This window comes from Sebastes fasciatus, chromosome 15 (assembly GCF_043250625.1).
Source record: "Sebastes fasciatus isolate fSebFas1 chromosome 15, fSebFas1.pri, whole genome shotgun sequence".
Classification (NCBI taxonomy): Eukaryota; Metazoa; Chordata; class Actinopteri; order Perciformes; family Sebastidae; genus Sebastes; species Sebastes fasciatus.
The window spans coordinates 8,589,395-8,602,756 of NC_133809.1; the positions used below are offsets into that span (position 1 = coordinate 8,589,395).

Below are 13,362 nucleotides of genomic sequence, written 5' to 3' on the forward strand. Positions count from 1 at the left end.
CCGAGGAATACTTTGTGTACATTTTGGCCCCTCACAGTCGTTTTAATGTCAGCAGAGGGTTTTTTTTCAACAATATTCCTAATTGCACAGCAGTACAGGAGCACCTTTTGATGTTTACATGCACGTTGATCCCTTCAGGTTGTTGCACGGAGATGAAGGTCAGTCATGCAACGTGGCCTTTTTAAAATATGACACGAGAAAACCCAAAGCATGTGTCAAAACCGGGAGAGAGTGAAAGGTGCAAAGTTATATGGCGTGTGTTTGTTTCTCGTGTCGAGGAGCAACAAATCTTTCTTATTGCTTGCAAGTTTCTGCACAGAGAGAGAGGGGAGAGAGGGAGAGTGTGTGTGTGTGTGTATATGCAGAGGTAGTAAAGTTAGAAATAATCCCTTTAGAAGATATTGGTCTAGTCTGAAAGGTAATTATCTAAAGGTTAAAACATAAAAAGGTAATTTCTTTATCATATAAGAGCTCTGAATGCCTTAACGCTTGCAGTACGTAATTGGCAAAAAAGGCAACATTTGGCCTGTCTGGTGTAAAGCCTTAATGCAGATCAAATGGACTTACAGTTTGAAAAAGGGAAAAAGGAAATTATTGAATTAAAACAACACTTTAAAGTGTAATGTTCGTTTTACGCAAGTCTAAATAAATCATATGATGTGGGATTTTAAATTGACACAAGAGATAAATCTGCCATTTATTTTCAAACTGCATGACAAGAGAGATTCTTTCTAAGAGGTTAAGTATTTGTCATCGCCTCATTTTCAGCAAAATATCATCCCCATCCTCCGTGATGGATTTGTTTTTGGAGTGTTTTGGTGCTTGATGCGTAAAAGGGAGTAAAAACATGAGCGACAAATGAGAATAAAGTGCGATAATCCTCGAGCGCGCTGAGATACTAATTTACAAAACATCACCAAGCCAGTTGCATTACTCAAAACCAATCATTCATTTCCTCCCATTCCCTTAATGATGCCATTTAAAAGGTCGAGATGAAGGCTGGTGTAGTGGTGCGTAAAAGCTACCCAAAGTCACCCTTTTGTTTTCATAATAGAGCTTTTTTTGTTTTTGTTTGAAATGTTTCATCTTTGTTTTAAATTCAGAACAAAAAGATTAAATGATACTGGGTTTTTAAATGAAATAGTGTGTGCGTTTTCGGGTAATATGTTTTTCAGGTGATGGTTTCCTTGTCACTGGAGCTTTTTTTACGCATCTTTTGCATTCAGCGTTTTCACTGTTTGAAAGGTGAAGATCTGATCCAAAAAGCTTGATGTTGATTTTTCTACTCACTATATCTGTCTCAATAACAAACGCATTAATTTCCTCCCATTTCCTTAATGATGCCATTTAAAAAGGTCAAGATAAAGGCTGGTGTTGTGGCGCGTTACCCAAAACTCACCTTTTTGTTTTCATAATAGAGCTTTTTTTTTTAGTTTGAAATGTTTCATCTTTGTTATAAAAACAGAACAAAAAGATTAGTGGATATGTTACACTGGGTTTTAATTGAAATAGTGTAAATATTAAAAAAAAATTCAGGTGATGGTTTCCTTGTCACTGGAGCTTTTTACGCATCTTTTCACTGTTTGGAAAGGTGAAGATCTGATCCAAAAAGCTTGATGTTGCTTTTTTTTACTCACCATATCTGTCTCAATAACAAACGCATTCATGGTGGTATATCCCCAGCTTTGCTTTCTGATGGCAGAGAACAGGACGAGGAGGAGGACTGCTGGTTCTCTGTGGACTTGTCATGTCAAACTTTTGCACCAATAGCAACGCAGCTCTGCACAATCTCCAAACTCTATTGGGGAGTTGAGCCAATCAGCTGTGGAGAAGCTCTGGAAGTCCATCCTCCTAATTCCACCAGATTGAAATGTAAGCCTGTCTCCAGCGCCGTCAGGAAGCAGAAAGAGAAGTTTAGTCCCTCTTGTTCCTTTATCGCGCAAGAAGACTTTTCTTGGACGCGGTTTTTTGGACAGTGGACACGCTGGACGCGGAGCAGGACCCACGCAGGAGGCACAATCCGGACACCGTGTTCTTCATTTGCGGCTTGAACACGATGGGTGAGTTCAATGTTTGATTTTTAAAATTTTTTTTATTGTTATGTTATGTTCAGGGATGCAGAGAACGGTCCAACAAATAATGGGACAAAATATAGCGAGATAGAGTCTATGTGTGTGTAATGTTTTTGGAGGACACCAGCATGCTGAATTATTACATGTGTCAGTTTTACGCACAAGTTTTGACAACAGTGTGAAGTTTAGTCTGAGTGTACACGACAATTACCAGTGAGCTATTGGTCGGTACTTCTCACCCAAACATTACACACACAACTCAAAGTGATACATTTGTATTTTAGAGTTGAAACTTTTTTGGGTGAAAACGCTTAAAAAGATGCACCTTTACGTAATGACTGATTTTTTTTTTTTAAATGAACTATTAAAACACGTTAAAGAGTTTTTGGTTATATAATGCTCTCGTAAAAAACACAGTTTAACGCTTAACATATTTACCATATAAGCAAGGCAAAGCAGCTTTTATTTCTAGAGCACATTTCAGCAACAGGGCTAATTCAAAGTGCTTTACATAAACATTTAAGAACATTGCAACAAAGTGCAAAAGAACATTAAGACATAATTAAAACAGTTATAAAAACATTAAAGATTAGAAAATAAAAAACAAGCTAAAAAAGCTATAGGATAGAAGAAAAAATAGAATATAACACCGAAGAGAAAAAGCTCTAGTGCAGTATAAGATCATTATCTGGTTTAATAAAAGGCAGCAGCAAACAAGAACGTTTTAAGCTTTGATTTGAAAGAACTAAGAGTTGGAACAAAAAAAGAAATGCATGAATAAATAAATAAATAATAATAAGACTGCACTTTTCCATAGCAGCTCTAGGGGTCATCATCATATATGTTCAGTTCTTCATAAGCTCTGAGAAGAGACTTTGCATGTTGTGCTTTACATAAACATTCAAGAACATTGCGGCAAAGTGCAAAAGAAAGTTTTAAGCTTTGATTTAAAGGAACTCAGAGTTGGAGTTGGTCCTGCAGGTTTCTGGGAGCTTGTTCCAAATATTTGGTGTATAAAAACTGAACGCTGCTTCTTCTGCATGTTTAATTTTGCCACACCAGGAAGCCTATGTAACAAATTCTCTCAAAACAGCTTAACATTCACAATTTCCTCTTAGCTCTCTACTCCAGTCTTCCTATTATGTATCTCAAACAATATACAATCAAACTTTCCTGTTTGCTGCTGCCTTTTATTAAACCAGATAATGATCTTATATACTGCACTAGAGCTTTTACTCTTGTGTGTTATATTCTATTTTAGCTTCTATCCTATAGCCTTTTCAGATTGTTTTTATTTTCTAATCTTTAATGTTTTTATAATTATGTCTTAATGTTCTTTTGCACTTTGTCGCAATGTTCTTAAATGTTTATGTAAAGCACTTTGAATTAGCTCTGTTGCTGAAATGTGCTCTACAAATAAAGCTCTACATATTGCAGGGGGAAAAAAGGATCAGTATGACGTTGAGATACTATTATGTGTTGAAGGTGTGAAATATCAGGCCTTTTGAAATGTGTGGTTTAACCCGGGTTAAAGAATCAGAATCAGAATCAGAATTAGAATCGAGTTTATTGCCAGGTGTAAGAGGTATACACTAGGAATTTGCTTTGGTTTTGTTGGTGCAAGTCAAACAGTATAATAACAAAAGAATAGATAAAAACGTTAGAATAAAATAAGAATTAAAAAAAAAAAAAATTCTACCAGCAGTCTCATTGTTCTGTGTGTGTGTTTGTGTTTTTCTCACCAGAGCCAGCCTTCGGTGAGGTGAACCAGCTCGGTGGTGTTTTCGTGAACGGCAGGCCGCTTCCCAACGCCATCCGGCTCCGGATCGTGGAGCTGGCTCAGCTCGGGATTCGACCCTGTGACATCAGCAGACAGCTGCGCGTGTCGCACGGCTGCGTCAGCAAGATCCTGGCGCGCTACAACGAGACCGGCTCCATCCTCCCGGGAGCCATCGGAGGCAGCAAGCCTCGGGTCACCACACCCACCGTGGTTAAACACATACGGACGTACAAGCAGAGGGACCCGGGGATTTTTGCCTGGGAGATCCGAGACAGGTTGCTCGCAGACGGGGTTTGCGACAAATTCAACTTGCCCTCAGTGAGCTCCATCAGTCGGATCCTGCGCAACAAGATCGGGAATCTGTCCCAGCAGAGCCAGTACGAGTCAGGCAAGCAGGGGCCTCACCCACCTCCACCACAAGCAACCATACCCTACAACCACTTATACTCATACCAGACGTCCAAAGTGCCCACTCCACCTGGCATGCCCACTCTACCTGGACACATGGCCATGCACAGGATATGGCCTTCCTCGCATTCTGTCACAGATATTCTGGGGATTCGGTCTATTACAGAGCAACAAAGTAAGCATGGCTGGGCGGTTTGATTATTACACTACATTTAAACTACTTTTTTTTCCACTAATATGTTTATTCTTATTTTCACAAACACAATAAAAAAACAAAACAACAACAAACATATAGGAGGTCATATATAGGAGGTCATAGGAAATAGTCCATAGCGCATGGAAGTCACAGGATATATGAATTCATGTTCAAGAGACTCCTTGTGAGATAATGGAGGAGAGTTCAGGTCCAATATAATTCAGATAGGGCTGCCAAATATTGTGGAACTGATCTACTTTGGCATGTAGAATATTTGTGAGATATTCCAAAGGGACCACCTCAAATATGACTTTTCGCCAGCCTTGCACAGAGGGTTTCTTATCAGAATCAGAATCAGAATCAGAGTGGTGTTTATTGCCAGGTGTAAGAGGTATACACTAGGAATTTGCTTTGGTTTTGTTGGTGCAAGTTAAACAGTATAATAACAAAAGAATAGATAAAAACGTTAGAATGAAATAAGAATAAGAAAATTGAATTTCTACCAATATACAATATACAAAATAAGCTATAAACAAAAATAAACATGATATAAACAGATAGTGCAAAACGTAGTTTATTCTTTAAAGTGTCTTAATAGTTCATTTAAAAAAAAAAAAAATCGATCATTACGCAAAGGTGCATCTGATTATCTGATTATCACTGATCCACTGTAGGAATATTTTTTTTTCTAGCAGCAAATGTAAGAATGTTATATAACCTTAAACTACTTTTTGAATTATTACATGTGTCAGTTTACGCACGAGTTTTGACATCCGTGTGAGTGTGCACGACAACTATCACTATGAGCTATTGGTCGCTACTTCTCACCCAAACATTACGCACAACTCAAAGTGATACATTTGTAACGTTCCACACAACTCAAATTGATACATTTGTAACGTTCCACACAACTCAAATTGATACATTTGTAACGTTCCACACATCTCAAATTGATACATTTGTATTTTAGAGTGAAACCTTTTTGGGCGAAAACGCTAAAAAGATGCACCTTTGCGTAATGATTAATTTTTATTTTTTTAAATGAACTGTTAAGACACGTTAAAGAGTTTTTGGTTACATAATGCTCTCATGAATGACAATTTAGAAGATTAAAAACACAGTTTAACGCTTAACATATTTAACATAAAGGCAAGGCACCGCAACGTTATTTGTATAGCACATTTCAGCAATAATTCAAAGTGCTTTACATAAACATTTAAGAACATTGCGACAAAAGTGCAGAAGAACATTAAGACATACTTTTTTAAAAATTAACTATTAAGACACGTTAAAGAGTAAACTACTTTTTGAAGAGTTTTTTTTGCGCGCAAGAGTGCGAATGAGTGTGTGTGTGAGAGAGAAAGTGGATGCATTTTTCCATTTGAGTTACTGTAATTGTTTTTTATAGGCCTCTCCGAGAGTATAACGTTATAAACTCTATGGAGAAAGAGAGAGAGAGAGAGAGAGAGAGAGAGAGAGAGAGAGAGAGAGAGAGCTTAAATGCCAGTTGACCTGGCGGCTGATATTGATTTGAAAGGGAGGCAGGTTAGTCCAGAAACAGATGGTCCTGCTTGCACTAATAATTAAGAGGCGGATGTGGAATATTAGAGGGACAGCTGAGGAAAAGGCTGGTGAGATGAAGTGCATCACAATGAGGTGTGCTGAATGTTTGCCATGACTTGGTGCGTATGCAGGTTTATTCTAGGCTCTTAAAGAGGCAACACATTAAGATGCATTTTCTGCAGTTATGTGTTTTGTCGTATATGTGTCACATGCAGGTTAGTTTAGGCCCAGATAGCTCTGGCTACAAGACCACAACTGTTTTGGAAACAGTGAAACAGGATCCGGCATAAATCAGTGTTAATGGTCGGCTCGGTGTTGTGAAAGGGCTTTTCTCTGAGAGCTTGTTTTCCAGTGGCAGGAAGGGAAGTGCTGTCAGTCAGTCCTGCTGTCAGGATTCATGACTGCGATGCACAGAAACAAACACACACCCAGCTCCTCTCCACCTCCACCAACATGCGAGAAAAACACAAACTCAGGCAATCTAAACAAGACAAATGTGAGGCAGATAGCTCAACACTGCCTTTTTGAAACAATTTGTGCATTTCCAAATTATTAGCAGATGTTTGTGGCAGGTCTACGTTTTACAGTAGAGGTGAGCTCATTTTGCACTAAAGTCATTTCACCAGTCAGATTATTAAAAAAAAAATAGATTTGGAAATTTATGGAAAAATAGCAGATGATTGTGAAAACATCAGGACAATATGTGTAGGATTACTAATCATAAACTATTAGGGATTTTACTTGAGCTAATATTTAATTTTACACACACTGATTTAAACGCACATCCAGTTACAAACATAAAAAATATATATTATTTCAACATGTACAAAACGCATACAAAAAAAGCTCTGTGTCGAGTTTGGTGGGCTTGTTTTTTTCCCAGTGTAAACGTTGGAGGCTGTGTTTAATAGAATATCCATCACACACAAAGGAGGTTAGACGGTGAAAGTAAATCTAATTTGTTCTCCTGCGACAGGAAGACGCTTTGGTGGGCTCAAATGTTCCTGACCCACCAGAGAGAGAGTCGTCTCATCTATCTTCTTACTGGGCCTCAATCTGATCCTCTAAACATTTAGTTTCATTCAGTCGAGTTTACTTTAAAAAAAATAAAAAATAGATACAGATAATTTCACTTTTTTATTCTGAAAGTCAAAAATCCTGAACAGAAAAACGTTGAGGCCTTGGTCACATTTATTGATAGAAAATTACTGAAGCAAAAAGAAAATGTGTCATTATTATCTTTTTAATTTAGTTTAATTATTATTTTTATTTATATTATTATTTTTAATTTTTTTATTTATTATTATAATATTATATTTATTGTTTTTTTGTTCATTTTGAAACAACAGAACAAACATTCACAAACGTCCCCAATAATAACATTCTCGGTGTACAAAGAAACTTAATAAACCTAATATTAATATAAAATAAGCCAGTATAGATACAGGAAAAAAATATTATATATAAAAAATAGATATATAAGTAAAAAGAATATACACAAGTAAAATAAATAAAATTCAAAACAATAAAATAAAATAAATTTATATATATATATACTGTATACATATATACATACATATACGCACACGCAGTATATACACATACAAAAACACATATACTCAATTCAAACAATCAGTGTACAATTCAATCATCATCCTATTCTATCTCCCTATTCACAATGTGTCATTATTATTAGAAAGTGTCTCAATATCAGATTATGTAAATATTGTATTAGATAAAACTGATATTTTTCGTTAACTGATAAAGAATAGAAACGTTTTATGCAAACTTTACGCACACGAAAGCCTGTTGGATATATGAGCTATTTGTGCGTAAAAATGACAAATACTCGTTCTTTAGTGCGAAATGTCCCAGCAGGGTTTATGGTCAACCTGCCAGTCTGATGGATGCATGAGCAGCAGTGGGTCTTTTCCTAATCTTAAAATCTCCTTTTCCTCTCTTCTCTTCTCTCTCTTTCTCTTTTGCCCCCCCCAGTTAGTGACAGTCCATCCTTTCCTTGAAGCAAAATACACACAGGTAAAAAAAAAAAGGAGACCTTATTTTTTATGTAAACTACAACATTAGTGAAGAGAGTATATCCAAACTTCTGGCACGATTTAATCTAACTGATCTCTTGAGTATTTTGTAATATTTTTAATAATTATGTGGCTTGGAAATTCCAGTCTCTCCTTCTGCTGGCTACAGCTGGTAATGGTGCTTTTTTTTTTTTTTTAAAGTAATATCTTATTATTTTTGCACTTCCTGTGTAGGGGTCCTGCTGCATGGTCAGTGCTTTTATGAATCATGTGATTCATTTAATATTTAGTAGGTTAAAGAGATTTGGTGAGCCTCGTTATTCTTTTGATTCTTGCTTTCCAGCTTGATATGTTGGGTTATTTTAAATTAATTGTCAATGGCCTTTAGTCAATGGCGTGGATAAACCGCATTTAGAACCTGAAGCAAAATACACACAGGTAAAAAATACAACATTAGTGAAGAGAGTATATCCAAACTTCTGGCACGATTGAATCTAACTGATCTCTTGAGTATTATTATTATTATATACAGCTTGATATGTTGGGTTATTTTAAATTAATTGTAGCGTGTTTGACACTCAGAAACTAGCTGGACCCATAAAAAAAAGAGTCAGCAAACTAATATATAGTCTGTTTTCGGTTTCCTGGTGAATTATTCTAATATAGGCCTGTAGTAATTTTAATGGGTTGGTTTCAGAAGGTTTTTTGCGCCAAAGACATTAAAGGAACATTGACCACTAAGTAATTTGTCTTCTTCAGGTTTATTGCGAAAGAAAATGGAGCAGCTAATATTTTGTTTAAAACTACTTTCATACAGGCTTAATCTTTCGACACATTATTAATAATTATTATTATTGTGCACTGAGCTCCGAAATAAAACAGATTAATACACCAAATCGACGCTGAATTTCACACATTCACGTTAATTTATAATAAGCTTTGCTAATTTTAAAGAGCTCGCCTTATGCCTTATTCGTCTAAATACAATTTATGACAAACCCTAAATTAATTTACATTTTTATTATTTGTTTTTTACTAATTAAAACTAATTTTCTAATTTGAATTTTTAAAAAAAAATTTAAGAGTAGATAAATGAAGGGCTATGATGACCTCATGTGTGCGCGCATGCGTCCTGGTTTTCTCTTATTTTGACAGGGCGTGCGATTTCTCGTTACAGACAAAAAAAAAGAAAATGTCACGCTGCATAATTTATTTTGCCACTTTATGACTTGGTGACTTTTCCTGCTTGTTAGTCCGATGCAGTGAGATTAGCAGCACAGAGTGGACACACTTGACTGTCTGAGCGGTTAGAAACAACCGACTGTACAAAAACAGAAGTGAGCCATTAAATGCAGAAAATAGCAACTCTATAAATTACACAGTTTATTGCATGAAAAACAAAGTAGTTCTGTTCCACCATATAAGACTTTGGAGGATTAGCCAAGCCTTTGTACAAGCCACTTATAGCCTTCTACATATACTCACATTTAATGTTAAATAAATTTGTGTTTGAGGGGAAAACACAGTAAAACAGAGATGTCATGTTGAAGAGTTTTTCAATTCATTTTCGTCAAAATTTACAAAAACAAAGTGTTCTTGTCTTCTCCTGAAACTCTCAGTAGGAGGTTAATTCAAATTGGACATTGAACGCATCATCAGTCCAAAGGTTGTGCGGTTCTAGTAACATATGTGGCCTTTAGGAGCTGCTCGGAGGGCAGATGTTCCAGTGGGACTCTCAGGTTCTCCTCTGGACCAAGAGGAGCATCATTAAGATAGATTTAAGGTGAAGTCGCGAGCTAAGGGCTCGCTCCGAGCTCATTCCGGTCATGTTTCGATTGAAACTTTCAGTAAAATTGGACTTTTCTTAACAACAAATACTCACATTATAATATTTAATACGTTTTACACATTAGATTAGAGTGCTTTAAGCAGTTTTAATGATTTATTTGAAATATAAACAACCGAGATCAGAGCGTGACAAAGGGAAATCCGTTTGAGTTGTAATTATTTGGATGGATGAATGCTTTTCTGATTCATGGTTTCAATTCTGGTTTTACTTGTTCTTAATAATACCTATTCAAAAGGGCATCAAAATATCGACACGTCTGTTGTTATTATTATTATTAAAATCATTTGACTAACAACAAAAGAAAAGATTAATCCAAACTAATTTATTTAATTGTTGTATTATTATTAAAATATGTTGACTAACCAAAGAAGAAAAACATGAACCTAAACTAATTTATTTAATTGTTGTATTATTATTAAAATATGTTGACTAACAAAAGAAGAAAAGATGAACCTAAAGTATTTTAAAAATATATATTTTGACTAATAAAAGAAGAAAAGATGAAGCTAAACAAATTTATTTAAAATTTGTATTATTATTAATAAAATATTTTGATTAACAAAGAAGAAAGGATTAACCTAAACTAATTTATTAAAAAATATTATTTAAATATTTTTTTTAATTTTGTTGTGTAGAAAAATACATTTTTATAGATGTAAAAATATTAAATAAATCACATCTCTAAATTCTAAGATATAATTATATTTTCAATAAGTATATTCACGTCAGGGATGGACAAAATAACAGGTACACCTAAACATATATGTCGATCTGATAAGAGCCATAAATACTCCTTTTGTAAACCTTTTAAATGTTGTTGACTTTGTGTCAGACAGGTGTTGATTCAACTCTGCGGTCATTTCTGAGGCTTCTTGTAGTGGACTGTATTATACTGAAAGGTGTTTCCTGTTATTTTGCATATGTATTTGAAAAGTATACATTATGTAGTTGTGTGTGTTACATGTGGTGCTTTTCATTAGTGGAAGGTGTGATAATCTTCAGTCTAATTAAACATTTTTCCAATTGATTTAATTGAAAAAACATTATTTTAGCTCAAAGCTCGTTGAGCAGAGTGAAGACACACAAACACCCACAAACACCAACAGATCCCCACCCAGACACCCACAAGCACCCAGCGCAGACACCCACAGGCGTCTGCGTACACACACAAAACTCTCTCTGTATTCACCAAAAATGTCAGCTTCTATAATTTATCGTATCTATTTTAAAGAGATAGCCAGTGACTCTATGAAAACAAGTCAACAAAAACAGAAAAGATCCAAATTTTAAGAATAATTCTCAGTAGTCGCGGACCACCCAGGAACAGAAATTCGGCCTCCCTGTTGAAATACTTTGGTGAATTCCTCAAGTTAAGTCCTGTCGTCGTGCCAGAAAAGCAAAGCCCATTCATGCTCCGAACCCCACGCTCGCCTCATTCTCTATCATATTTCCCCTCTTCCTGCCCTTTCACTCTCAATCTCTCATGACATCTGTTTTGTGGCGCCCCCCAACCACCCCGTCTCCCATCGTCTGACGTGGTATATCAACGCCGCCGCCGGAGTAAACGTCCACTTTTTTTGGGGGGTAGAAAACAAGTCAGACGGGCAATCACGCATGTATGGTTTTTATCCATCTTTAATATGTTCCAGGGGCATGAGAGCGCATAATTGATCATTCATACTTTCATCAAAATTGGGAAAATGGGTTTTTTATGTGGTGGCTGTGAAGTTAGAATTATAGTTTCTGCTGTTTTTAATTCAATCACTGTTTCTTTCACTTTCTTCTGCAGCTCGACGCAGCTTTTTTCCATTAGCTGCTTGTGTGTGTGTGTGTGTCTACCTGGGTTGGAAGTCACCAAAAAATGCAGCTAAAAATTGTGCTCTCAAGCGAGAAGTTGTTGTGGCAAATAATTAAAATTTTTCAAGTCTGAGGAAAACCATGATTTCTACATTGAACAGAGGCCCCAAAAAAAGCAGTTATCGGTGACCTTTAATGCTGACCTTTCCCCTCTCTTTCGTCCCCAGACGCCGAATGGCTTGCCCACAGTGAACAGCTATGTCACAGCACCCAGCATCCCTCTCTACCACCCTCCCACCACCCAAGTGTCACCCTACATGGGGTACAGCGCCACCACGTCGGCCTATGTGACCGGTCCCACATGGCGGCCGGCCAGTGGCAGTGCGCTATCTCCCCACAGCTGTGACATCGCCACCCCTCTGGCCTTCAAGAGCATGACAGCCAACCGTGACGCCATCCACCCAGTCACCGCCTCGGCGCTGTGAAGACAGACTGGGAGAGAGAGAGAGAGAGAGCGAGGGCGGCGGGTGGAGTGAGAGACGGCGAGGACAGGAGACACCAAGTCTGTCCCCTGTGGCTTCATTTCATTCCCACTGCCTCCTTTCTATGAAGGACTCGGCCCCAGGACCTATATTTGCGCCTCCTCCTCCTCCTCCTCCTCCTCCTCTTCCTCCTCACTACACAGTCATACCAAAGACACACGAGGAATAAACTGTCATATTTTTTTACAACAGACTTGTTGTCTGAGAGAACTTGCAGGACAGACAGGTGTACTGAAGGACTGATGTATGACTGCTACTCCATCCATCAACACAATTCCTCTCAGATTCTTTACTGCACACTTCTGCAAAATGTCTTTGGGCAAAATGGGGTAATGTATAACTTCATGCAATCAAAGAAGAGGGGGAAACTTTGCATTAGTGTTTCAGGGTGCTTAATAATTCCTATTGGTTTTTTTTATATATATGTTTGTATGCTTTTTTTTGTGTTATGTTTTGATAAAAGTAACCCACTTCTCTAAAAATGTAGCCTATGCAAGAGCTTCAGAGAGAAGTTTATTTATTAGATATTAAGGTACGTTGAATGAAGTGCAATTCGCCTTACAGACAGCATCTCCACGCACTGATAGACAAAATTGGCATTGGTCTTGTGTTTGGAGTCTAGAGCATTAACAATTGACAAATGTTGCACAATGAAATTGAATGTATCTTATTAAATTGTTTGGCTGTTATTGGTGTTCATGGAGTCTGCCGGTTGTTTTGGGGGAATCCTAAACAGTTTCTATTCTCAGAGGACGTCCCCCTGCTCTGTTAGTGTAGCTAACTTCAGGTAAATCCAGGCTATTGTTGCCCGCCGGCCTGTTTTACATGAGCAGGAAACTGCTTTTCATAAAAAATATATGTGCACGCTCACACGAGGCCTGTATTTTCTATTACCGAGCGTCACAGCTCACTAGGAAAGTCCATCAGCAATTCTTTGAGCACGCACAGGCGTTGTCACCACTTAAAGAAATTCTTTTAAAATTGTTTTGGTCATTAAAATAACTTGATCTAATTACAGTTAATATGGGCCTTTCTATATTCATAAACATTTACGCCTGAATATTTTCCTCAATGCTGAAGGAACACATGGTTTAAAGAAATTAAATGATATTTATTTTA

At 36.9% G+C, this 13,362-nt stretch overlaps 1 protein-coding gene across 1 annotated transcript; it reads left to right on the forward strand.

Annotated features, from left to right (window-relative positions):
• Positions 1–411: 411 nt before the first annotated feature.
• pax9 (paired box 9) lies at positions 412–12,932 on the forward strand. The gene is made up of 3 exons (XM_074661075.1): positions 412–2,060; positions 3,818–4,435; positions 11,929–12,932. Exons 1-3 carry the CDS (start codon positions 2,057–2,059, stop codon positions 12,105–12,107), a joined length of 801 nt encoding a protein of 266 aa, XP_074517176.1. The 5' UTR covers positions 412–2,056; the 3' UTR covers positions 12,108–12,932.
• Positions 12,933–13,362: the final 430 nt, after the last annotated feature.

Coding starts and splice junctions, on each gene's coding strand:
- pax9 (XM_074661075.1), top strand. Junction 4,436..11,928: donor GTCTATTACAGAGCAACAAA/GTAAGCATGGCT, acceptor TTTCGTCCCCAG/ACGCCGAATGGCTTGCCCAC.